The sequence below is a fragment of the Vulpes lagopus genome, chromosome 9 (genome assembly GCF_018345385.1).
Source record: "Vulpes lagopus strain Blue_001 chromosome 9, ASM1834538v1, whole genome shotgun sequence".
In the NCBI taxonomy this organism is placed as follows: domain Eukaryota; kingdom Metazoa; phylum Chordata; class Mammalia; order Carnivora; family Canidae; genus Vulpes; species Vulpes lagopus.
Window position 1 is genome coordinate 51,587,485 of NC_054832.1, and position 27,396 is coordinate 51,614,880.

At 41.0% G+C, this 27,396-nt stretch overlaps 1 protein-coding gene across 1 annotated transcript; it reads right to left on the reverse strand.

The window, feature by feature from the left end:
• Positions 1 to 227: 227 nt before the first annotated feature.
• CHMP4C (charged multivesicular body protein 4C) lies at positions 228 to 27,396 on the reverse strand. The gene is made up of 5 exons (XM_041769710.1): positions 27,037 to 27,396; positions 8,064 to 8,241; positions 4,654 to 4,768; positions 1,340 to 1,505; positions 228 to 1,151 (listed from the first exon to the last, which is right to left on the reverse strand). The coding sequence occupies exons 1-5, from the start codon at positions 27,224 to 27,226 to the stop codon at positions 1,090 to 1,092; spliced, it is 711 nt and encodes a 236-aa protein (XP_041625644.1). The 5' UTR covers positions 27,227 to 27,396; the 3' UTR covers positions 228 to 1,089.

The window sequence follows — 27,396 nt, forward strand, 5'->3', positions numbered from 1 at the left end:
TTGATGACGTGGCTGGTCATACTGCGTTAGCAGCACAACAGGGGCTGGAATCCAGGACTCTTACCTCCAGCTTTAGTGCCCTTTCCACTCCATTATGTAGCTTAGCAAATGCAGCGACTACTAGAACACTTTATATAATGACATTTGTCATTTTATGGTCCATGACATATTAGGAACAATACATAATTTTGTCATTTATTTTCATTTAAAAATAACGATGGCCGAAATTTTACTCATGATATACTTTTAATCAACTCTTTATATATTTACAAGGAATATGCCATAAGGTGTAAATACGTACAAGAGAGCACAAAATGGAAAAGAATGAACGCTCACACATTCAGCACGCTGAAGCCATAACAGCATCGTAATGGCCCGGGAGTGTTAACACGGCTTCCTAAGTGGCTAAATTACACCCAGGAGATCCTCGCTCAGCAGTGTAAGCTGTTAGTGCTCTCAGACATTTTGGGAAGTGCATCCATTGCCCCATTCCAAGCTTAATTGCCATAATAAATGTCAATTAAAGCTCCTTTAAGATTTTAAACTGCAAAACTCAAGTGAAACTATTTATGTATGGACTCACATAAGACTTCTGGTACATGAAGTCTCTCCTACAAGAGACATAGTGTATTTACACTTACTGTGGGATAGATAGGTTCTAACAGGCACACTCAGCAAAACTGAAAACTCTTCACTTCGAAGAGAACGCTATTTTCTCTAGCATCACTTTTACGTGGCTTATAAACTGTCATATGTTTTCTATGTTAATAGAATCCGTTCTCCTTCAACAAATGTATACAGAGCACCAACTAGGTGCTGGGACTGGAAATACAGTGGCCTGTAACAAGACAAACACCCCCTCCCATCAGCATGGCGAGATCCTCCCAGAAGCTACCAGGAAGTCCCTTTCCACCCCTGATTGGATGTCTACACACGATTCCTTGTGACTTGTGCTTATAAGGCTTAAAAGATAATTACTCGTCCAGCGTAAATATAAAACGGGGTCTTTGTTAACTTCTGAATATGGCAAAGACATTTATGTCTTAGGTACAGTTCATTAAGTCAGGTGTCGACGAATTCCATTTTAGTTTAAGGAGCCCAAGCTGCCAATTGTTTGATATCATCATCTTCTTCTGTCCTCTTGGAAGATGCTAAAATGTAAAAATAGATAAAAATTAGCAAGTGGTGGCCTTCACACCTGCAGCACAGAAAACAGGTTTGAATACAGGTATTAAATGGCATATGTTTATGAAATAAAAAATAAGTGCTACATGGAATAGGCCGGGCTAGCGGTTTTCGGGAACTATCTGACCGTGGGCGGTTGAGAGGGGCAGCACACCTGCTCGAGATCGACGTGCAGTCGAGGACACGCCCGACGTTCCACCTGGCAATCTATCTGGCTGTGCTGGGAGGGAGGAAGAAGGCACATTTGGAAGTCGGATATTTGTCATCTTCGTATTTAATGCCTCCTGTTCCAATTCTTCAAGTTCTGCCATCAACTCATCCTGAACATAAGAGAAAGAAAGAATTATGGAGTTAACGTTTCAAGAAGTGGGTTTCCTCAAACACAATAATAAGAACATCTGCTACCCAATTGATATGTGAGAACCCGGTGAAATGGAATATTTATTTTAAAGACTAACTCCTTCTTGCAACACTGAGCAATGATTAAAAATGAATATTTTGGGTTGTGCAAATTTGTTGTAGTTAATCTTATAATACTTCAGTAAACAGTTATTCGAGTAATTTGTGCTCGCTGAATATATAACCTCTACAGTTTCTAGGAAATTTGCACCTTGCTTGTCATGTTTCCAATGTATCTTTTCTTTTCTACTGTGACAAATTAAGAATCTGTAAAACTTTAATTGGAGCAAATACATATTTTCAGCTGGGCTAATGCCTATGAAAATAAAACAACAGGTACAGCAAAACCATGAGGTGCAGAAAGTAAAAAGAACCAAAGATACTATGGTTTCTCTGTTAAAGTACCAAAACCAGTAAAAATCATGCTGTGTGGTTGGGTTAAGAAAACTTCAACTCAAGGTAAGTACACTGTACTTCTTTCTTTTAGCTATGGTCTCAGAGAGTCTGTTTTAATCTTCTTCAGAGAGACAAGACCAGTTTGAGATTTTAAGAGCACAAGTCACCTTACGTCAGATATGAGCTCACTACAGAGGTTCAGATCTAACTGACTCCACGAGCACCCAAGTAGAGTCCAATCCCCCCGAGAGAGGTTGGGAATCAAAACCAAATTTGTCATTATCAGAACTCTAGGGCTGTCACTATTAGAAATGACCCAAGACACTCTTCTATTCGACCAAGGAGATTCTTTGTTTATTCATTCATTCATCATTGAACAAATTTATTGAGAGCTCACGCATGGTCAGGTATTGAACCCAGTATTGGGGGTGCAAAAGGTGAATCAACAGTCCCTACACTTAAGGAACTCATTATTGAATGTGGGAGAATGGTACCTAAACAAATCATTATCTTATATTAAAATGAGAGGAGAGTAACAAAACTTTGGGCCAAGACAGGATATACTTAAGCCAACCAGAACATTTAATCAAATCAATTTATATCAGATGTGCAGCACGCTTAATGATTATCTGACCACTGCTAAATCTACCTCAAGAAAAGGAAATAAATCATGAAAGTGTATGTCATTAGGCCACGTGAAATAGCAGGGTCAGTGTAATATGTGCTTTCTGGTTTTCCACAGGCTATGTGAATACAGTGCCTTCAGAATATTCTGATGCCTATTTCTGCTCACAAAACAATTAGAGATAAATATAGTAAGTACAGTAATGGCTGGACACACTATCCTACACTGAATGTGTGCCTGGAATTGCCAATAGCACTTGACAGTCCTCAACAGCACCGAGAAGATACTGATATCTTCTTAAGCAAACATGATAGAATAGTCACCTCCTCCATCGTTTACAGACTGAGTATCAAACACTTGTTCACTGATAAAATAATTTTTGAATTTAAGACACTAAAAAAAAAAAAAGAATTTAAGAAACTTCAGAGATAAGCTAGCAATCCATTAATTCTCCTTTTATAGATGAGGAAACTAAGGGTCAGAAGAGTGAAGAGACTTACACAAAGTTGAGCAACAAATTGCAGAACCCAGGCGTCCTGGTGAGCCCAGAGCCCTTCCACCATTTTGTCATGCACTCATGAGATGCTTCTTACCCTAACCGGGGGTAGGCAACATTCTCTGTACAGGGCCACATAGCAACATCGTAGGCCTGCTGGCCACATACAGTCTCTGTTGCACAGCCTTCTTGGCTTCTACTGCTATTGCTCTTACTAACCTGTAACCTCCTTAGCTCAGGCACCGTACAAAGAGACCATGGGAAGGATTTGGCCTCAGGCACCGTACAAAGAGACCATGGGAAGGATTTGGCCTAACAGCCAAATTTTCTAACTCCTGGTCTACATCATTTTGAGTGGGAGGAGGAAGATATGTCTTTCTATTTTAATTCCAGTATAATTAAAATACAGTGTGATGTTAGTATCAGGGGCACGGTATGGTGATTCAACAATTCTATACATTACTCAGAGCTCCTCATGATACATGCAGTCTTAATTCCCTTCACTTGATTCACCTTTCCCCTCACCCGCCTCCCCCTTGGCAACCACCAATTTGTTCTCTATATTTAAGAGCCTCAGGTTTTTTGGTCTTTTTTTATTTGTTCTGTTTCTTAAACTTCACATGTGATGGTCTGCAGCACTTTTAAAAGTTGTTGAGGGACACCTGGGTGGCTCAGTGGTTGAGCATCCGCCTTCAGCTCAGGGCGTGATCCCGGGATCCTGGGATCGAGTCCTATATCAAGCTCCCCGCAGGGAGTCTGCTCCTCCCTCTGCCTGGGTCTCTGCCTCTTCTCTCTCTGTCTCTCATGAAAAAATAAATTTTAAAAATCTTAAAAAAAAAGTTCTTGATACTCAATTCTCATTTTCTCTGTTTCCATGGAACCACATCTCAGTAGATGTAGCATTTTTAATATCACATAGATGTAGGAAGTCAGATTCTTTCCCATACTAATCAGAGAGCTGGAAACATTTTGAAACATATACTAGTCTTACTTATGTGTGCTTTGAGTAGAACAATTGAAATTCACAGTGCAGACACCACCATTGTAATTATAGTCTCTATTATTGGACTGATTAATCTAAATGGAATGTGTTAATAATGCCACTCTACATTTATTTTGTTTCATAGCCTAAGTAATAAACAGAGGCACACTAACCTCTAATTTAACAACTACAGAGCATGATATGTCTGTTCCTTGCAGAGTGACACAATCTGCTTTGTTTTGCCCAGATGTGTGAGCACTGGATTCCTCGTAATGGTGCTATTTAGGCTTCACCCATTAAAAGTCACTAACTCTACATAATCACATACTGCCTTCCCTTAATAGCTGAAAACTTAATTAGGGGTTTTTTGCTAAACCATATTAATCTTTCTTTTAAATCAGGGCTCCCAACACTTCATTTCCCCCCTTCAGAGAAGTGCATCACTAACAAATATCACTTATTCTTTAATGATATTTAAGAAAATATTTAGGAAAACCTGCCTGATACATATGGGAGGAAGCTATCCTTTTCAGCAACCACATCCTCTATTCTTTACACTGTGATACCTACCTCATCAAAGTCATCGCCAAATCCAACCCGTTGAGAAAAGGCTTCTGAGATTTCTTGGGCAATATCCTGTTGCTCTGTGATCTCTTGCATCAAATCATCTATTTTGTTCAGATCCCTGGGCAATAATATGTTTTTGAAATATTTTAGAATTTTACTTTAAAATTATGAATTTAGATATAATCCCGTATGAAAAATGAGTCAATTTAATGTAAACTCTTAGTTATTTCAGTAGGATGACAAAAATCTCTGATGAGAAGATTTACCAACTTTAAAAATAACTTGCATTTCAAGAATACTAATAATCCTGCAAATGCACATATAATTTAAATATTTGATAAATAGCCATTACATTTGGAAGTCACTAGAGACTATGACAATATTTGTAGATGCATTTTGAGATTTTGTCTGGTAGGGCATATGTAAAATTTAATATATGCCACTATGTATCAACTCAGCAGGAAATGATGCCATGGACCCCCAAGGACCATTATGACCAAGATAAACAGCCACTATCTGAGAGCAGTCTTTTAGAGAGGCTGAACTCTGGAACCAGAGATTTTCTAGAACACCTAATGGCTCTGAGCTGCTGACTCCCTGAGGGCTTTCCCATAGCTGCTGATGCCAGGTAGAGAATACAAATGAGAACAGGGTGAGCCCTAGGAAGCCCTCAGAAGAATCAGAACTTTGGCACAGGAATCCAGGTAGCCACAGGCCCACGATGGACAGCTGCTCTGAAGACAGTTTCTAGCACCTGAGCCCCCCACCCCACCTGGACCCTAACCATCAACCTAGGCTGTTCGTTCTGAAGGCCAGGATCTGGACTGCTTTGCTACCACCCTGTCTCTGAATCATTCCTTCAACTCTGAAACTAGGGCAAACTGATTGAGAACCAGAGGAGTGACAATTTTCCTCATTTTTAAGTGACCTAAACACTGAAATTGTGATTCCCAGTGGAATAAATAAATATTTTGCAAGTTTCTCAGACTATGGGAAAACCCAAATATTTTTACATTAAAAAAAGTTTTCTTAAAAAAAAAAGTTTTCCTATCATAAATAAATAAAAATTAAAAAAAAAAAAAAAAAAAAAAAAATTAAAGGGATCCCTGGGTGGCGCAGCGGTTTGGCGCCTGCCTTTGGCCCAGGGCGCGATCCTGGAGACCCAGGATCGAATCCCACATCGGGCTCCCGGTGCATGGAGCCTGCTTCTCCCTCTGCCTGTGTCTCTGCCTCTCTCTCTCTCTCTGTGACTATCATAAATAAATAAAAATTAAAAAAAAAAAAAATAAAAAAAAAAAAAAAATAAAAAAAAAAAAATTAAAAAAAAAAAAAAGTTTTCTTTTAGCATCCTCCTATCACTTCTTATTTCCAATCATTATAATTATATTTATAACAAATATACAAGGAACTTAATTTATGAAAAGGAGTATGAGAAAGGCACAGCTAGAGTTTGGGCCTCAGGTTGAATTTTTCTCAAAAGGAATACAGTGGAACGCGGCTGCTCAGCTACCTGGAGAGAGAGGCTGTGGTTCTGTGCTACCGTCAGCACCTCACTTATAGGATTCTGTGATAAAGTCAGCACCCTGCTTACAGCAACGCGAGAGAATTTTGACTCTGATGATGACTCTAATGATCTTTCTGAAGCTGTCAAATGACAGCTGGTTATCAATGAGTTATCAAGGCAAGAAAATGTCAGCAACGATGGCTTCACTGACCCCTGCATCCACTTTTCCCATCCACAGACACTTCTCTTTATTCCTCAGGCATTCATCGCTCTTGTGCACCTTTGACCCAGATTCACTATCATACCCAATCTTGGGAAACGATCAGGTCGCGGGCATTGATTTCTCAGGATGAATATAAAGCAAATTATCAGGAGCCTCACTACCACTATGAGTATTGACACTGAGTGCTTACTTTGCGCCAGAAACCATGCGAAGTGCATTGTATCTAGTATCTCATTGACTTTCACAATCACTACACGAGGTAAGTACCATTATTATCTCCAATTTACAGCTAAGGAAATTGAAACAGGGAAAGGCAAAGTAATTTGCTAAAGGACAGTTGGTAATGAAACAGAGATTATAACTCAGAAAACCTGACCTCAAATCTATGCTCATAGCTATTATTCTAGGTCAACGTTTCCCAAACACCTGTTAATATCAGAATCACCTGGGGAAAACTTGGTGCTAAAAACAAAAAGGCCCAATTCCTACCCTTCTTCAAGGAGTCCAAGGAGCCTGGGCATCTGTGTTCTCTTTTGTAGCTTTCCAGGTTTGATAATCAAAGTTTGACAACAACCATTATTCGATAATTCTAACATTCTCACAGATGTTGACATTAAGGCCTTTTAATTTTTTTTAACTTCATTTTTAAGTTTTTGGGGTTTTTTTTAGATTTATTTGACACACAGCACAAGCAGAGGGTGAGCAGCAGCAGGAGGGGGAGAAGCAGACTCCCCGCTGAGCCTGATTCCAGGACCCTGAGACATTTAGGCCTTTTAAAAACTATAGCGCGAAGAAAAAAAAAAAAAAAAAACTATAGCGCGGGGGGTGCCTGGGTGGCCTAGTCAGTTAAGCATCTGACTTCAGCTTAGGTTGGGATCTCAGGGTCCTATGATCAAGCCCCACATGGGGCTCCCTGCTCAGCGGGGAGTCTGCTTCTCCCTCTCCCTCTGCTGGTCCCCACCCCCACTTGTACGCTCTCTCTCTCACTCTCTCTGAAATAAATAAATAAAATCTTTTTTAAAAATTAAAAAAAATTGGGATCCCTGGGTGGCTCAGCGGTTTGGCTCCTGCCTTTGGCCCAAGGCATGATCCTGGAGTCCCAGGATTGAGTCCCACGTCGGGCTCCCGGCATAGAGCCTGCTTCTCCTTCCTCCTGTGTCTCTGCCTCTCTCTCTCTCTCTCTCTCTATGTCTATCATAAATAAATAAATCTTAAAAAAAAATTTAAAAAACCGGGATCCCTGGGTGGCTCACGGTTTAGCGCCTGCCTGTGGCCCAGGGCATGATCCTGGAGTCCCAGGATCGAATCCCACATCGGGCTCCCTGCATGGAGTCTGCTTCTCCCTCTGCCTGTGTCTGTTCCTCTCTCTCTCTCTCTGTGTCTCATGAATAAAAAAATAAAATCTTTAAAAAAAATTTAAAAAACTATAGTGTGAACGTATTCACAGGTGGAATGTGAGACAATATTGAGGCAACTGGGAAACAGAGAGCGAAATGAATAACTTTTCTCATGGTCTTTTTTTTCCTACTGTAACTTCTATTCTTTCTTTGAGGTGGCATTCCATTCCAACATGTCAAAAAACCTTAAATGGGTAACTCCATTCCTGCCAAAGTCACCATATAGTTCCAAAGGCTCTTCTCAACATTGAGGGAATTAATGACTTGAAGGGAGACCAAAGTCACTCACATGTTTTCATGAACTGCTTTCATCGCTTTCGCCGCAAAGCCCATGTTTCTTAACACCTCGGTGTTGGTGTGTGAGTTTTCCAGGGCTTCTCTCTGGAACTCAATGGTGGAAAGTGTGCCATCAATCTGAGCGAGCTGCTTTTCAAACCTCTTCTTCCTCTTTAGTGCCTGTAATGCAGCTAAATAAGGGAGAAGCCACATTTATAAGGAGAAAGACCAAGCCACTAGATCAAGAGACATTTGCTCAACACCAACCATAGACTCAGCATTGCTGATCCCTATAGATGACGAGGATGCCAAATAAAGCTGAGAAACTAACACTGCCATCTGACCTTTTATATTCCATAAAATATATCTCATAAATATTTCTCTCAGTATAGGATTTTAGAAATAGAATAGATAAAAATATGAGTAAAAATCATGCAGTAGAAAAATAAAAACTCTGAAGGAACAAAAAAAATCTTAATAATTGTCTATTCTAGCCCAATTTCCTTATTTCAAAGACAAGCTAATTGAGATCCAGGGAAGTTATGTGACTTCCTTGAAGGTAAAAACTGAGTGGCAGCTGGAACCAAAACCAAGGATGATGAGCTTCATGTCTTGGTATAAAATGATCATGAGATGGTCAGCAAGGTTACATCCAACCATGGGCATCCATAAGCTCAACACTGCTTGAGTCATAGTCAAGGATGATATGACACACTTGGTAAGAGAAAAGAGTGTTGCCTTCAGTGAAATATCCAAATACCCTCCCATTAGCTCTTCAGCAAAATAACCTTACCTGCTTTATCTGAAAAATCACAAAACTAACAGGGTCCATTTGACTCTGGCACTCCCTCCCCAAAAAAATACAATATGAGTTTTGATAGGGTATTTAGGGACAGTGCAGGAAAACAGTAGCAGAAGAATGGTAATATAAAGATAATTCAATGGAATTGACAAAACTCAAATAGCTTTATGGTTTCAGAGTGAAGCACATAAATTACAACAACAGATTTCTGAGAGAAGTCTCTCTTCAAACTCTGTTTTAGTCAATTTATTCTTGTAATTCCAAGAGATTTGGTTTACTTATTATACCCCTATCCAAACCATTCTCTATTTTCTCTCTTGAAATCCCAATATGATGGATGTTGGATTCCTTGGCTCTATCCTTCAATCTATAAATTTATTTCTCTTTTTGTTCTATGTTCTGGGATAAATCCTTAAGTTTACATTCTGAATTACTAATTAGTCTTCACCTATATGTATTCTATTTTTTGCTCCTTTATTTTTAATTATTTCTAATCATTTTTTAAATTATGTCTTTAAAAAATAAATTATTCAATTTATTTTAAATTCTGTTTTAATTATGTCTCTTCTCTTGAGTTTGGTTGTTTGCTTTGCTTATCTTAACCCTTTCTTGCAATTACCTTTCATCGAAATTCTTCTGAGTCTGTGTTGAAAGTTCATATTTATAAATGAAAGACTAGAATAGTTAGTATAGTAACTGGGGTTCTTGTAGTTACATAAGTATGTTTTCCCATGAGGTCTCTCTCTTGAAAGGCAAGGCTGCCCAAAGCTGTGTATAAGAAGCGTTTGTGTTATTCCATGGGAGGGAACAAGCAGACAGGCTTAACAAAGAAAGGCTTTATTTTAGGTGTGGAACACTGCTCTCTATCTCCCTGGGGATATCCCTTTCCCTATCCTTCCCTGCCCACTGTGGAAGTCCAGAATTATCAGGTTCTGCTTGGTTTCCCTCTCCAGGTACAAAATCACAGTTTAAGTCCCTGCTGACTAGCACTTACACTTTATTTAGAAAAGAGCTTTTACTTGTTTAACCTGTCCTTTAGGAAAGAACTAAAACAATTTTTTAAAAATTGTCTGGCACGAAGGCCTTTCTATGATATCACACAATATCATCCTGTAGAGAAGCTCATCACATGAATGACCAGAGCTGTGTCAGGGTTTTCTCCTCAAGACGGAAAGAATGGCCCATTGACCCTCTGGGTTAAGGCTCTACCTGTAGATCCATATGTACTGTTGCATTTATTACACTGTATTATAATTATTTGTAAAACCTCTTCTACCCCACCTTGCCTACACTAGTTAGAAGCCCTTTGAAGAGAAATGTGGTATCCTAGTTTCCTGTTTCCCCAGTCCCAGGCCCAGTTTCTGGCACATGGCCAATAAAATACAAAACAAAAATTAACACTAAGTATTTGTTATATGCCAAACTGGTGCTAAGTGCTTTATGTGAATTATGTCATTAGCTCTCACAAAAACTCCAAGAGTAGACACTATTATTGGTCTACTTTACAGGAGATGAAATAAATATTAAATAAATAAATCCTATAATTTTGTAAACATAGTATAATGACAGGATGGTATAATAGAAAATGTATGGACTTCAAGGCCAGAATGTACCTTCCCCCATGATTTAATAGATACGTACTCTTGGGTAAGTCACTTCCCTTGTTTGAGCTTCAGTTTGCTGTTCTGGAAATGGGGATATAATCCCCACAATGCTGGAGGATTGTTTAAGAATCAGAGATAATTTATGGAAAATACCTTATACAGTCCCCATGCAAGGTAGACAATTAACAACTAGATAATATTATTAAAAATAGCAATTTATATAACACTTATTAATTAATGCAATTGTATATCTTATTTCAGAGACTAATGAGTAACAAGTTACCTATTTTTTCATAACTCATAACAGGAACATAATACTAGAACACACTAGAAAATATTAGAGTTAGGAAACCTTAGGAAGCTAACCTTCAAATACACATCTCCACCCAACATACCCAGAAGTGGAATGTTACAAATGTGACTCCTCCCTATCCTGTTAGGCTGGTTCGGTGTATATACTTACTTGGAGCCTGACTGGTATCCTTTGACCTAAAAGTATTTTCCTCTTTTTAGAAACACTTTAATGTTCTCTATTTAAAAATACACCATGTTTCCTAGTAAGAATTTATATTAGATTACTTTCTAAAATTCAAAAAATGCAATTTGATTTAAAGGATGAGACTTCAGAGTTACTAGATTTACATTTTAATCCTACCCCTACCAATTAATGACTGTGCATGATAACCTTGGAGTGTGACCTTAACTCTTAAGTGACATTCTCTACTTGGACAATAATAATAATAGCAACAACAATAATATGCAGATGACAACAGACCATTGTATTCTGGAGTCAAGTTGCCTACTTCCAAACCTAGACTCCATCTATTCATAGCTGTGTGACCTTACATAAGGTGGTTATTGGAAAATAAGGATATAACTCACTCAGTGGTTGAGGATTAAATGAAATAACATATGCAAAGTATTTAGTGTGGTGCCTGACACATAGTGAGTGATTACTAAATACTGAGGACCTTCATAATCATCATCATTATCTCCTTCACAGGGCTGTCAGCACCATATGGTGGGAGCCGCATGGTATAATGCCCAACCTTGCAAATGTCTGTTGTTAATAATAATGAGTTCTGGTTTGGACACAATTTTAAGTGCCTATGTTAACATACAGTTTCTGCCCTTCAAATTGTGTGGGAGGAATTTGAAAATTCACTAAGAGGTGAGATCTCAACTTACACTTTAATTCCCATACCACGAACTACGAATTGGCCTACACCAGAGTCCTAATCTCAGAGGGAGCCAGGCAAGTCATGAAAGTGAAGTGAAGCAGAGAGAGGTTAGGGAGAAAGGCCTTCTTTGTTTTCTCACCTGTGAGAGAGAACAAGACAGAGGAATATTAGTCTACTATAATAAAAAGTAGTACAAGAGTGATAATAAAGGATAGTGGACCCTGACCCCAGGATCAAGGAGTCAATGGGAAGAAGCAGAACTCTGGCAACCAGGAAAGCATAACCCTGATCTACCAGAAGCAACACCCACTGGGCTCCAGTCCACAACTACCATGCCCAGCCCTCCAGAGGCCTAATAGAAGCAAGAAACCTAGATTGGCATGCAAAGTCTTCTAAATTTAAAATCTGACTTACATTTTTCCAAATCACCTCGTGTGAGCAAACCCAGTGATTTCCGCAACGCTGGATCTGGCCCCAGGACACCTGACACCTCCTGTGACTTCTGTCTGGCACAGTACACTTCTCCCAAACACTAAGACAAGAGGCTTACATTCCAAGGAGCCAAGAAGGGTATGTGAGGAGTCTCCTTGTGAGCCAGTTTTCACATGAAAGGATGATGCCTCAGGCCCACCATGAATTAAGACAGGCTTTGATTGGGGTTTTTGTTTTTGTTTTAAGATTTTAATTATTTATTTGAGAGAGAGAACACGAGCAGGGGGAAGAATGGAGGGAGAGGAAGAAGCAGACTCCCCTTGCAGCAGGGAGCCCGACCACATGGGGCTTGATCCCAGGATCCTAGGATCATGACCTGAGCCGAAAGCAGATGCTTACCCGACTGAGCCACCCAGGCACCTCTTGATTGATTTTGTTTTATAATAAACAATTTGGGAAAGAAATGGCTGCATATTTTCAAAGACATGGAACAAATACTGCAAACTTCACATTGCTCCTGTTTTGGGAGAGAAGGATGTTTTTAAACCCATGTAATTTAACCTGGGTAGAAGGTGCAATTCAATCTTCAAACTCCTGTCTGTGCTTTTAAGCACCTGGTGAGACCTGGGCAACATTCTTTCTAAAACAAAGCTATCTACTGTTTTGTTTTGCAGTGGAGAAACAGCCAAGGGTTTTGCTTCCGAGCTTCACAATGATGTCCCCTCGGCAATGGATTCAAAGAACAGTGAGTAGTCCACACTGCTGTAAGAGTCGCATGAAGAGCCCTTACTACAGCTCAGTGAGGATAGGGGCTGAAACTTAAGAATTACTCACTTGAACCAAAATTCCACCAACCTTAAGCAACTTTACTCCACTACTACATTGCCAGAGGAGGAAGGCTTTCAGTCACCTATTAAAAACAACTATACATGGCAGGAAAAAAAGTTACAGTTTCATTGCTCCTATAATATAAAGGGCATCTTGGTTTTAAAGGTCAGTCTGTTTTTCACACACTGAGTATCTAAATGTGTGCATTGTTAATCCATTAGTGGTCCAAAAAAAAATATTTTAGAAACCATCATATCCAGTGACTATCGACAAACCTGTTGGTGAAATATGAAACTGCATTATGACAGCTCTTCCCTCTACCAGGAATGGATGATCATTAGAAAAGGCCTAAAAGATGGGGCCTGGAGGAGAAATCCCAGAGTGCTTCAGGTACATACGTCACACATAATTGATCATGTTGTCCTTTGCTTTTAACTGGGAAGTGTCGTAATCATGTGATTTTATTTGAGAAACTTTAAGGTAAGCCCTGTTCTTACTCACATACCAATCACTTTGTTAATTAAATAATACCTTCTATTTATGGCACCTTGTTTTAGTTCTTGAAAAACACAATCTGAATAAGCATGATGGTAAGCATTCTACAGACATAAAAACAAAATGTTTAAAGTCACAGGTTAGATTGAAAACAGCTGGGATCATACTAGAAAACTGTAAGGTTCATTTGCCCAGCACCACCCCATCGTGAATTTCCCTGGCCATCTTCAGTTTGAAAAAATATATATTCTTATCCATTCATTTCAGCCACTCCATGAGTATACACTGAAGATCTCCCCCACCCCCAGTATTATGTTAGGCACTGCAGGGACAAAGAAATAAGGCTATAATCTCAGAGGATCAAATATGCAATGGGTGTTCAACCACTTATTCATCATTGAACAAGCATTTATTAAGCACCTACTATCTTCCAGAAACTGTGACCACAGATACTAACAGGTATAAGTTACATTGAAGCAGCAGAGGAGACATACAGAACAACAAGAGACTTGTAGAAGGTAGGGTGGGCACACACAGGGAATGGACGAGGGATGGTGTCACAGAGGCAATGGAGATGAAGCCAGGGTGACAGTCTACACGTATACACAAACAGCAAACACAGCATAGGAAAGAACACAAATGATAAAAGGTGTCACAGGATGGAGTCACCTCCACAACGCAAATCTCCTGCAAGACAAGGTGAAGTTTCTGGCTGAGATATATGAGAAACCAGAAACTATAAACCCCAAAACAGAGCACATCACACCAGCTCGCCACACTGGCTGGATCTTATAAGTAACCTCCCTATTTTCAGAGGTCTCACCAATATTAAATGTCCTAGAAAGGGTCAAGAGCAAGCTAAAAGAAGACCAGAACATGGCAACGATGTGGTGAATTATACAATGGTGAAGCAGATGCCTGAGAAAACAGTAGAAAGGAAAGAGTTTGGAGAAAGTAAGTAAGAGATATCCCAAGGAAAAGGACATTTGGAAGTGGACTGCTGCTGTAAGCAAGCCAGTGATGGTGGACTGAAAATGCAGGAAAAAAAAGAGAAATGGTGATTGATAAAGTATGAAAGACTAGAAAGAGGTAATTAACACCCTATCCCATCTCCGGAAAGATAGGAAATGGACAAAGGAAGTTAAAGTTCATTTCCAACAGAAATCATGCTACTCTCCTTTTTCTGAAAAGCTCACAGCTACTTTTGGAGATCGAAGCAGTTCTTACCGCCAGGATGTTGCATGAGAGATTATTAAATCTGAGAGCGAAAGGTCATGACCAAAAAGTGCTATCAGCCTTGAGCTGTCGAAAAAGGAAGAATGCCTGCCTAAGACTCATTTTTATATATCCACTGAAATTCTTATTTCTTATAATTAATTGCTTCTGAGGTCGATTGCTCCGCAAGTCAAATTAACCTGCTATTGGAACAACATACCAATGTAGTAATTAAAATGTACTTGATATTCTTTGTAAAAACCCAATTAAATGTTTGACTAGGAAGCATATATAACTGAATGGATGAGTTTTTTACCTGCTACCCGTATTATTAGTAACCTCACACGTTGGTAACCTCTATGGGGCTGCTACTGCCTAAAATGCAAGGAAAATAGGATGAATATGAAACCAGCAAATATTAAATAGAAAAAGTCAGAAATATGGGCACCTGGGTGGCTCAGCGGTTTAATGTCTGCCTTTGGCCCAGGGCGTGATCCTGGGGTCCTGGGATCGAGTCCCGCATTGGGCTCCCATTTCGCCCAACATTTCGCAAGCAAGAAGGAGCTTGCTTCTCCCTCTGCCTGTGTCTCTGCCTCCCTCTCTGCCTCCCATGAATAAATAAATAAAATCTTTAAAAACAAAAAGTCAGGGCAGCCCGGGTGGCTCAGCGGTTTAGCGCCGCCTTCGGCCCAGGGCATGATCCTAGAGACTCGGGATCAAGTCCCTCGTCGAGCTCCCTGCAAGGATCCTGCTTCTCCCTCTGCCTGTGTCTCTGCCTCTCTCTCTCTCTCTCTCTGGGTCTCTCATGAATAAATAAATAAAATCTTAAAAAAAAAAAAAGTCAGAAATAGTGATTATACTTAACTCTAGGGTAGACATATGTACCTATAAATGTAATTCCATATCACATGTGTACATATATACATGGTTGTATGTAGCTATATACATGTATGTACATGTGTTTATACATGTGCATGTATGAATATGTACATGTATATAAATGTGTGTACATATATGTACAACATAGTTCTATTTTTCTACTTGCAGCAAGGATTCCTTTTCATATGATACACCAACATTTCCTACTATTTTGACTGTGGCTTGCAGGTGCCCCTGAGAACCAACAAACTATACCCCTACAGTGCCCTTTAACTCTCACTGTCTTATGATTCCATGATTATTCCCTTGAGATTCTATGATCAACAAATCTTGAAAAATATATAGCTCCTATCCTCAAGCTCCTATCCAATTTCTATTTGAATTTCTTTTTTTTTAAATATTTTATTTATTTATTCATGAGAGACACAGAGACAAGGCAGAGACACTGGCAGAGGGAGAAACAGGCTCCTTGCAGGGAGCCCGATGTGGGATTTGATTCAGGAACTCTGGGATCATACTCTGAGCCAAAGGCAGATGCTCAACCACTGAGACACCCAGGCATCCCTCTATTTGAATTTCTTTAAGAGAAGGTTTACCCTGCAATTGGTGATGAATTATTCTTTAACTTTGCAAGTGTAAGTGGGAGAACAATACTCAACAAAGGAAGATAGTTTATATAATAAAAATTTTCAAACTCCTCACAAAAAGGTAAACCAAAAGCTCTTATATATGTGATCTTTAAAATACATGTAAATTGGTTTAACATGATTTTATTTTTTCCTGCTGCAGTTAACAAAGTATAAGTTTTGAGTTAGGATAATATCTTTGTTCTGACTCCAAGGTTATATTGACTTTCACCTACATGTACTAAATATGGTCATGGAATTTACACTGCTCACTGAGAAAGGCCTATTCTATTGACCAATATTACTTCTAAAGCAAATAAGGTATGGATATGTAGTATATAGGACTATGTGAAAGAACCAAAAAGATTCACCAGAAATTCATATTTAAATAGAGAATAAAATGTCAAAAAGTGTTTGTCGAATATCTGGCTGCATGATTTTATTCCTCTAAGTTTATATGTGAGCCAAATGTAAAAGTACACATTGTATTTCATTTAAGCTGGATGGTTGACATTAAATTTTAATTTTTAAATACTTCAGCTTCTGCTGCAAGTATTCCCAACTTTTAACAGAGAATAATCAACTTCTCCTTGCCTGTAATTTTTAAATCACCATTCTTGTTGCTGGCTTTTGAGGGGTGGTTTTGTTTTTGGCATGTAAGTCACTAGGTCGCTAGATGGAGGAAGAGTTGATAGAGGTTGCGCAGATGACAGTCGGGCTTTAGCTAACCCCATCCTCTCACTGGAAATACCCACAAGTGAGAGATACCTGGGAGAAGGGCTTAGCAGTGGGCTCAAAGATTCATTGGTTTGGATTTAGGAGTTCATTGCTTTAAAGCATAAATTTTGGACTAAATCCCAAATATTTCCAATAAGCAATTCTCTATTAAGAACCACTTATTTGAGGTAAGAAATCAAGATCACTGGATTATGAAAGTCAGTTATTCGGGAAATAGATTACTATTTGCTTTATATTTATTCCAGACTCTTGCTGTTTTGTTCCTTCTCCTCTGTAAGCTTATAAGCCAATTGTGTTTGTTGAACTTCTATCAAAGGATAGTCAAAAAAAAGTAGGAAAAACTAAAATTACCAGTCTGTACTAAAGTTCTAGTCACAGTTTCCTATGGCAAAAGGTTGAGAATGGAATTTTTAAAAATAAATCCTCAATATTACCTACATCTTTTAAGTACCTGCGATAATTTTGTTCCTTAAAAGTACAAATGGAGGGGTGCCTGGGTGGCCCAGTCAGTTGAGCAATAGATTCTTGATTTTGGCTCAGGTCATGATCTCAGAGTCCTGAGATAAAGCCTGTGTTGGGTTACATGCTCAGCAGGGAGTCTGCTTGGGATTCTCTCTCCCTGCCCACCCCACTGTTGTGTGCTCGAACTCCCTCTCTCTCTACAAAAAAAAAAAAAAAAAAAAAGAATCTTTTTACAAAAGTACAAATAGATTCACATATATTTAAGTATATAACAAAAAATAAATGCCAACATAAATCATTCTCATCTTTTCCAAAGCTGATTGCCAAAGCAAAGCACTGTAAACTTAAAAAATCTCAGTCTTAGAAATGGCCTTGTATCTCACTGGCTAGACTATCATGTATGTGTCCTGTTTTCTTGAAAACAAAATCTGATCTGAAATTAGTAGTTCTAAATACTGAGGAACACAGTAATTCTAAGTACATCTGAGGGCAAGCTTACAATAATCTCCTGCTATCGTTTCTCAAAACTGTATAAATCATATGACTTTTGCATACTCATGGTGTCAATACATTTTCTACCTTATTGTGGCTAATTCAATTAATTACAAAATAGTATACATCAAGGAAAATTGTATTCTTCATATAATGCATTTTGCAAAAAAAAAAAAGCTCTATTATCCAGCTTTGTGAAACTTAAAATGAATAATAATAATAACTGTTCCAAAATGTATAATGATGCTCCATATTCATGACGGGGGAAAAAAACACCAAAAAACCCTCAATTAGTTACATAAGAAATAGTACCAATTACCCTTCTAGAAGTAGCAACACATCAGCAAACTGTCAAAAATCTGTTCCACAGACTTTTTCTAGAATGCTTCTAGAACAGAGACACCTACACTCTAGTTTCTGAGAAATTAGAAAAGAAGACAATGATAACTAGAAGCCAATATGAGCTCACAAAGATGAAAAATAGCAAACTAATCTCATTGACCTGTTTTCTTTGGGTTACTAGATACTGACTCAAGGTAAAAAACCATAGGCCTCTCAACCAGCCTTCTCACATTATGCACATCAGAATTAACCAGAAAGGCTTGAGTACCACAATCCTAAACTTACCCTAGACTTCTTGAGATAGAATTGCCTGGTGTGGCATTTTAAAAAGCTCTCCAGGGGGATCCCTGGGTGGCGCAGCGGTTTGGCGCCTGCCTTTGGCCCAGGGCGCGATCCTGGAGACCCGGGATCGAATCCCACGTCAGGCTCCCAGTGCATGGAGCCTGCTTCTCCCTCTGCCTGTGTCTCTGCCTCTCTCTCTTTCTCTCTCTGTGTGTGACTATCATAAAAAAAAAAAAAAAAAAAAAAAAGCTCTCCAGGTGAATCTGGTGAAGCTAATATACTCTCAGTTCATAAATCAGCATTTGGGAATCAGAGGTGTGTGAATATAGTTTGGTTTCAGGAATATAACTCACAAGGTATATTGAAGCATTGTTAGGGAAAAGAGAAAAAGGTGGAGAAGTAAGATGATATGGGCTAGAAATGTACATCAGGTATCTTCATAGCTAGATGAATAACTGAACTCATTGAGCACTGATCTGTCAAATTGGTAATGATGCCTTACTCAAATCTTAGATGAAATGTTATTACTGGAATATAAAGGTTATCCTGTAAGGAAGTCTCTAGAGGCATGCCATGAGGCTCTGTCCTTGAGTTCTGTCTTATTCAATGTATTTAAACAAATACTTTGACAGAAAAAAAAAAAAAAAAAAAAACACCTGTTGATCAAATTTGTGACTGGTTCGGGCAGCCCAGGTGGCTCAGCGGTTTAGCGCCGCCTTCAGCCCAGGGTGTGATCCTGGAGACCCAGGATCGAATCCCACGTCAGGCTCCCGGTGCATGGAGCCTGCTTCTCCCTCTGCCTGTGTCTCTGCCATTCTCTCTCTCTCTCTCTCTGTCTCTCATAAATAAATAAATAAATCTTTAAAAAATTTGTGACTGGTTCAACAAAAAAGAAATAGCTCATACATAAGACAATGAAATTAGAATTTTAAGATTTAACTGAAAATAAGATGATCGTGAACAGAAATAAATGTAAAATACCGAATGCAAGCCTAACATATTGATTTAAATGGGGAGAGGGTAAATCTGGCTGGGATTTTGCACTCTTTCCAAATCCACTGGGAGAAGGCAACTGACCTGCATCTGAAAAAGCACAAGCAAATTGAGACCGTATTAACAGAACAAAAGAGATAACAAGCCCATGGCATTCTGCTGGTCCCGGTACCTAAGTGGGTGAATGAGGGTATAAGTCTAGAGGATCCCTGCCAGGGCTGAGAGAGGGAAGGTAGGTAGTAGGAAAGTGAGAAGTTTTAACACCCCAGCTTAAGTGAGTAGGCTCCCAGGGCCCATTCAGATATCTTAGGTTTCCCCACCAGGGGTGAAAGCCCAGGGGGAGCTTCTGAGGTGGGGCAGAGAAACTGAAGGTGAAAACTGAAGAAGGGTCACATTTCCATTGATGTATGTTTTCCAGAAGAAAGTAGTTGAATGGAGAACAAGACCTGACTCGCATATGGGTCCTTAATGCCCCAGGAATAAAACTTTTTCTTTTCTCTGGCCCTAGAATACACGGAGTACAGTACAAAATTATCAGATAATCGAGGCATCTGGATGGCTCAGTTGGTTAAGCGTCTACCTTTGGCTCAGGTCACCATCAAAGAGTCCCTGGATATAGCCCCATGTCTGCTTCTCCCTCTCCCTCTGCTCCTCTCCCTGCTCCTGCTTTCTCTCTCTCTCTCAAATACATAAAATCTTTTAAAAAATCAGATAATCAAAGGCAAGCAGAATACTTTATCGTGATGCTTGGTTTTAACTTGAATTCTGGAGAACTCTGAGACTCTTCAGGACTATGGAGTCACAGTACCAGGTGGACTTCCATCAAGAAAACTAATACAGGGTAGCTAATGGGCATCCGTCAGAAGCTTCAGGAATGTTTCTTCAGCAGGAAACAGAAGGGAGGTGGGTGGATATTTCTCCTCTGAGTCTCTGATTAATAGAGGAGGAAAGAAGCAACAACAGGAATGGTGAGGGTAGAAGATGGAGTAGAGGTTTCTAGTTTAGCAGCTCATGGAATACTACCTGCCTCCTCAGTTCCCAAGCTGTAGTGGGCATCGGAATCACGGAGTTATCTCTTCAAAGTTCAGAGTTCTGGACCCCATACTCCACCTACTATATTAGAACGTTGAGGGGGGTCCTTGTGAGTGTACATTTTAACAAACATCTTCAAGGAAGTCTGATGGGGTGACCTGAGGGCCACGTTTTGGGAAACTCTCTTAAGAAAGGAGGTCACCAAGTGAGTGATATCTCCCAAGAGACTTCCCGTCCATCAGGGCCCTGCATTCTGCATCAGTCTCATGTCACCTGAGCCATGCATGCCTGTGCCCTCACTACTTGGGCAACAAAGCTGATACACAGCTGACACAGACGGCATTCTTTTTATACAGAAGTCCGTCCGGTCGTCTGTGTCTGAGACTGCAGAATTCAGCTCCATGACAACCATAATAAAAAGCAAACTGAAGAGGAACCAAGGAGGTTCGTACATGAGGCTAAGCCAATGGGAGCGTGCACACACCCCAACTCCAAGGAACATCAAGTCTGCGTCACAACTCTGAAAGCAAATTCGGCCTTGCCAAGAAATAGCCCGGGCTTCAAAGAGAGCTCTTACTCCAAATAAGACTCTGCCCTCAGATCTCACCCATCAGATACCTGATGGAGGAGCAGAAGGGCCTCAGCTGCCAGGTTTCACTGGAATCATGTGTAAAGATACTGAAGAGGGGTTGTGACCGAATTCGCTCCTTCTTGGAGCGAATTCTTAACCTTTCATCCCTATCAGCCCATTGCCCACGGCCTGAGGCCTGTGGATAACCCAGACTGGAGCCATCCCTCTCCACATAATTACATATTTGAAGTTCCTGCTCAGCCTAGGAAAAGGTAAGCAACAGAGGCACCTAGGGTGCAAATTTAAGAGGTAATCACTCTCAGGGGCACACAAGTGTGTGCCAGGGGTCTCTCTTACCTCCCACTAGACCAGGCCCTGGGAAGCAAACCTTAGCACAGTAGGGCGGTAACTGAGAGGTGACTGAGGGAGTTCAGGTCCGCAGAACAGGGGACACAGAAAAATGACTGCAGTCCTCAAGTATGTGAAAGGCCTTCACGTGGGACAGATGGAATAGATTTATTCCTCTTTTTTTAAAGATTTTATTTATTCATGAGAGACACAGAGACAGAGGCAGAGACACAGGCAGAGGGAGAAGCAGGCTCCCTGTGTGCAGAGCCTGATGCAGGACTCGATCCCAGGGCCCCGGGATCATGCCCTGAGCCAAAGGCAGACACTCAACTACTGAGCCACCCAGGTGCCCCTGGAGTAGATTTATTCTATGTTATTCCTGAAGACAAAATTTGGACCAGTAGGTGGAACTTAGTAGGAAGCCAATTTCAGCTGGGGAAAAAAAAAATACTGTTATCACGAGGGCTGACATTTATAGAGCACTGAATTAAGGGCTTTATACAATAATGTCATTAATCCTCATAACTCTGAGGACTCATCTTCTCCTTGCCATGACGCAGATGAGGAAACCGAGAACTAGGCAGGCCTAGGAAATGGTCTAGAGCCACACCGCGTCTAAGTGGCAGGGCGGGGCTAGGAATTGAACCCAAAGTTGTCTGCTTTGAAGCCGAGGCTCCTGACTGCAACACTAAGTTATTGTCTATCAAATGTGTAAAAACTGGATCAGGACCTTATATTTAAGCAAAACAAAACCTGTGGCCATCTCTTGGTGATTATTTTTTAATAATAAAAAAGAGATTATTGGGATCCCTGGGTGGCGCAGTGGTTTGGCGCCTGCCTTTGGCCCAGGGCGCGATCCTGGAGACCCGGGATCGAATCCCACGTCGGGCTCCCGGTGCATGGAGCCTGCTTCTCCCTCCGCCTGTGTCTCTGCCTCTCTCTCTCTCTCTCTCTCTCTCTCTCTCTCTCTGTGACTATCATTAAAAAAAAAAAAAAAAAAAAAGAGAGATTATTTTTAAAAAGACCTCAAAAGGGAGGTTGGAATAGTGACCACTAAGGTGTTCCACCAATCTAGTGTGGCAGGAGGGGTTTGCGGTACGCTGGGATACCGATCCCTTCAGCTCCTGAGGCCCTGGGGCACCAAGAGTCCCCAAGCTGCTTGTCCCTGGTTATCCCAGAAAAGCACACAAATATTATCAGTGCCATAGAGGCCATGATGTGAGAAAAGGTTAGGAAGCACTTCCAAGACTTAAGGACCACATATTCCTAACTCATTAACATTACTATGGATTTAAGCTCCTCATCCTTAAGCCCCCCACCACCACCACCACAGGGAAGAATCACGGGTGGGGGCCTTTTTTTTTAGATGGATTGATTGATGACAGAGAAAGAGAGAGAGAGAGAGCACAGGCTCAAGCAGGAGGAACAGCTGAGGAAGGAGGGGGAGAAAGAATCTGAAGTTGACTCCACACTGAGCCCCAAGGCGGGGCTGGATCCATGACCCCAAGATCCTGGCCTGAGTGGAAATCAAGAGTCAGACGCTTAACAGAGTGAGCCACCCAAGCTCCCCCTGGGGGCACTTTTAAAAAAAATATTGATGCCTGAGCCCCACCCCAGTCAATTATATCAGAATCTAAGGGGTGAGACCCAGGCATCAGGGGGACTTTATATACAGCCATGATTGAAAACTGCTCTCAAGGTCGACTCTCAGGGTCGGCCTGAGAGGCTCAGTTGGTTAAGCACCTGCTGGCTCAGGGCATGATCCTGGGGTCCTGGGATCAAGCCCCCATCAGAGACCCCTGCTCAACAGGAAGCCTGCTTCTCCCTCTGCCCCTCCCCCATTTGTGCTTTGCACAGTCTCTCACAAAATAAATAAAATCTTTTTTAAAAATTAAAAAATCAAAACTGCTCCTGATGACAGTGCTCAAAAGAAAAAAATTAAGTAGTCTGTAAAAAGTCTGCTTTTCCACAAAGCAGATTACCAGTTGTAAAGCAGGGGTACTCTACATAAACTGCATTAAAGAATTTCTGACCTCCAATGTTTTTTTTTCATTTTTTAAATGGGACTACTAGAAATTTGTTATTATTAGTTTCAGAGGTAGAATTTAGTGATTCACCAGCTGCATATAATCCCCACTGCTCATTCCAACAAGTGCCCTCCTTAATGCCCATCACCCAGTTACCCCATGCCCCCACCCAACTTCCAAAACTTTTAACCAAATTATAAATCTTGTTCCAAGGGTTAATCTTTTAGATCAACAGGGTCCTGAATACCATGGGTGTTGCCCAACCAATTTGGTAATGAACACTCAGGTTCTTTTTGGGAAATTACGGTAACTACCAAAGAAGTTGAAGTGAGAAGAATTAGCGACGCCTGCACAATTTAGTATGAGATACGGTTAGAACAAGTTTCAGACTAAATTCTGCATAAACAAACATACACTGGCAAGCAAAACAATGAAGCCTGACTCAATGTCCCCTCAGGGGCTCCAATATACCCCATATGAAAAGCTCACTGAAGGGACGCCTGGGTGGCTCAGGGACTGAATATCTGCCTTCAGCTCAGGGCCTGATCTCAAGGTCCTGGGATCAAGCCCCACATCAGGCTCCCCACCAGGGAGCCTGCTTCTCGCTCTGCCTGTGTATCTCTCATAAATAAGTAAGTAAGTCTCACTGAAGGCAGTGACATGCCCTGGTAGGGTGCTGTGCTCCGTGCGAGGTGCACTCTGTCAAAAATATACCTGAACCGAGAACCAGACACAGTGTTCATCTGCGATCAAGCCTCAAGTACCATTTTAATGTTAAATTAGTTATACATCTAGTAGATTCTAATCATTTGTTCTTACAATGGGAAGCAAGGAAGTGTCTCCAGACTAGTTTAGCCAACCCACGTATTTAGAGTATCTATAATTTCACCACTGAGATTTCATTTCTAACACCATGCTAATTTAAAAGTTACTTGCTTTACCAATAAAACCCAGTTTTGACATTCAGAAGGCTGCCAAAGCTTCTGTTGTTGTGGAGAAATAGATTACCGCAGAATATGTATTGGCCAGGAGTTTGCCCCTTGTTTTTCTTTTTCTTTCTTTTTTTTTAACATATATTTTTTTATGATTTTATTTATTTATTCATGAGAGACACAGAGAGGGAGAGAGGCAGAGACAGAGGGAGATGCAGGCTCCATGCAGGGAACGCCCTTTCTGATACAATGTTAACTGGCCATTCAACCTCCTATTCTTGGCAGCAAGCTAGCTGACCGATCATGTCTAGAAGTAAAACTTTAACTGCATGTACATAATGTCACTCAGATTATAAAGTACAGCCCTTATAGCACAATATACAGCCCTGTGTAAAATACAGCCTTTTATAAACAAGGCCCATTTTGTACTAACTATATTGGGCTTGATTAAACCATGTATGTGAAAATATTTCTTAGTAGCTAATGGAAAACAGAAACTATGTGTGCATGACATTATCTGATTTATTTGAAAAATGCTGATATTGACAGGTCTAATATGTGGGTCTGGGATTAAATTCTTTCCACAGTTTAGAGTACAGATGAACTCATGCTAACTAGCCTATTTCCGCTCCCACAACCACTGTTAGAACTAGGCCTGGGCTAAAACCTGTGAAGTTCCCAAGGAAAAATGATAAAGAGTAAGTGGCCTTTTCAAACCCCAATTAGTTATTTGCACACGATACACGCTTCTGTAACTTCCCTGACTTAAGGAAGTTAGATTGATGCTCTTAATTAATGTTGTCTTTAATTCTGTGGGAGGATCTTAATAAAGCCATTTGCAATATACTTTAATGCATTACCAGTTGGAGACCATTTCTGGGAAAAAAAAAATCAATAAAATGTAGATTACCTTACATTTTTGTCTTCTGAAAGCAAATCTACATTTTTCACCACTTCCTAGGAGCAGATGTTCAATTTTTAAGGTTTTTTTACACCAGTATTTACTGAGCAACCACTGTAGATAAAACGATATACAGACCCAAAAGAGAGACAGAGACATCCCTTGACAGACATCAAGCAAATTTCAGAGTGCCTATCAAACTGAAGAGGGGAAAAAACAAAACAAAACAAAACAAAACTGAAGAGGAAGAGCAGAGAAAAAGACCTGCCAATGACTTTTTAGCAAGCCATAATGGCATAGTATCTCTTTAGAAATTGCCATTAAATCGCTTCCCAAAATGTTTTCGGACAGAAAGTAAAAACAGAAACCAGTATTTAAAACAGGCCAGGATATAGCAGCCCAGCAGCAGCAGAGAAAAATGAAACTTGGCCTTTTTACTGTTGGTAGTTAAGTGGACGCAAATGTATCAGGCACATTTTTATGGGAAGCAGCAGGGTTTTCAAGGTCAACTCCAGAAGACATTACTCCTTTCCTGCATTAAACAATGGCAGCATCATTTGGGGCTGAGTAAATCTCCCCAAGCCTTTGTTATGACTAAAGAAGCCTGACTTGTGGATGCAAGTTCAGGGTTAGGTGGTGGGCTGAGTTCTGTTACTGCCGCTCCTATTTCTGAGTCCGCCACTGCAAAACCACTTTTCTTTCTGGTGTTACAAGACCAAATCATTTCAACTTCTCCCTGGGTTTTATTATATGTGTCACTGTGCGGTTCAGACCTACTCTCTATAAAGAGCGCAGTACGCTGAAGAAACCAATTAACTCTGTAAAGCAACAAAGGGTTCAAGGTGCGACAGGAGCACCAAGTGTCATTACTGGTTCAAAGTCCCTCGTGTGGTAAAAACCAGTGAGAGGAAATATAATATTTAGTTCCTCGACTATTTTTTAAAAATAATAACTTCCACAGCAGAACAGCCAACGAAACTCTTCAACGGCTTAGGAGCAAGGTAAAACCAGAACATACTAGAATATACTCCGCTAGAGATTTCTATGCAAGTTAAAATGTGTGATCCAATATATATAAACACACGACAGAAAACTTGATATTTGAGGTCAGCAGGGCTGGGCTAGGGTCAGGCAAGACAGGAGTAAATTTAAGATGGGAGGCAAAAAAAAAAAAGTCAGGAATCAAGATAAATAATATTTTAATGCAACGTCTTTAAAGTTCAAAATTCACAATGGACAAAATAACACATTAAAAAAAAAGTCAAATAAAAGAAGTGCCTTGTAGAACGACGTAAGGGCCAGAGGCAAAAAAAAAAAAAAAATCAATAATACCAATTCTTGGATCCCTGGGTGGCTCAGCGGTTTGGCACCTGCCTTAGGCCCAGGGGGTGATCCTGGGGACCCAGGATCGAGTCCCACATCGGGCTCCTGCGTGGGGCCTGCTTCTCCCTCTGCCTGGGTCTCTGCCTCTCTCTCTCTCTCTCTATCATGAATAAATAAAATCTTAAAAATAATACCAATTCTTATTTTCTTTCTTTCTTTCTTTTTTTTTTTTACATGTAGATGTTTTGCTCATCATCGGTCTTTTGTATTAATTCTGAGCTTTTTAAAGCGTGTTCTTTACTGGGCCTCCCTAACAGCCTGCCCTCCAGGGTTGTGCCTCCTGAGCCGGGGGGTCAACAGCAGCTCCTGGAAAGGCCGCGGGGGGAGGTGCGGCCTCCCGGGCGGGTCCCCCAGGACCGGGCTTGCAGGCGGGGTGGGGTGGGGTGGGGTGGGGTCCCGCCTGCGCCGGCCCCGGGCCTACCTCGCGGATTCCGCGTGCCGTGCTTCTTGGCCAGGGTGAGCTCCCTCTGCACGCGAGCCTCCAGGTACTCCTGCTTCTTGCCCAGCATCTCCTCGGTCTCCCGAAGTCGGGCCAGGGCCTCCTGCGGGCTGGGGGCGGCCCGGCCCTTCGAAGAGCGCCCGGCTCCGAAGAACTTGCCCAGCTTGCTCATGGCCGCGGCTGCGGGGGGCGAGCGGCCCCGGCCTCGGGAGCGCCCCACCCCGGGGACCCGGCAGCGACGCCGCGCTCCGGGCTCGGGCCCACCGCCCACAGGCAGCGCTCCCGGGCGGGCGAGTCGTCGGGGCAGGTGACACACGCCCCTGGGCAGTTCCCGGCGGCCGG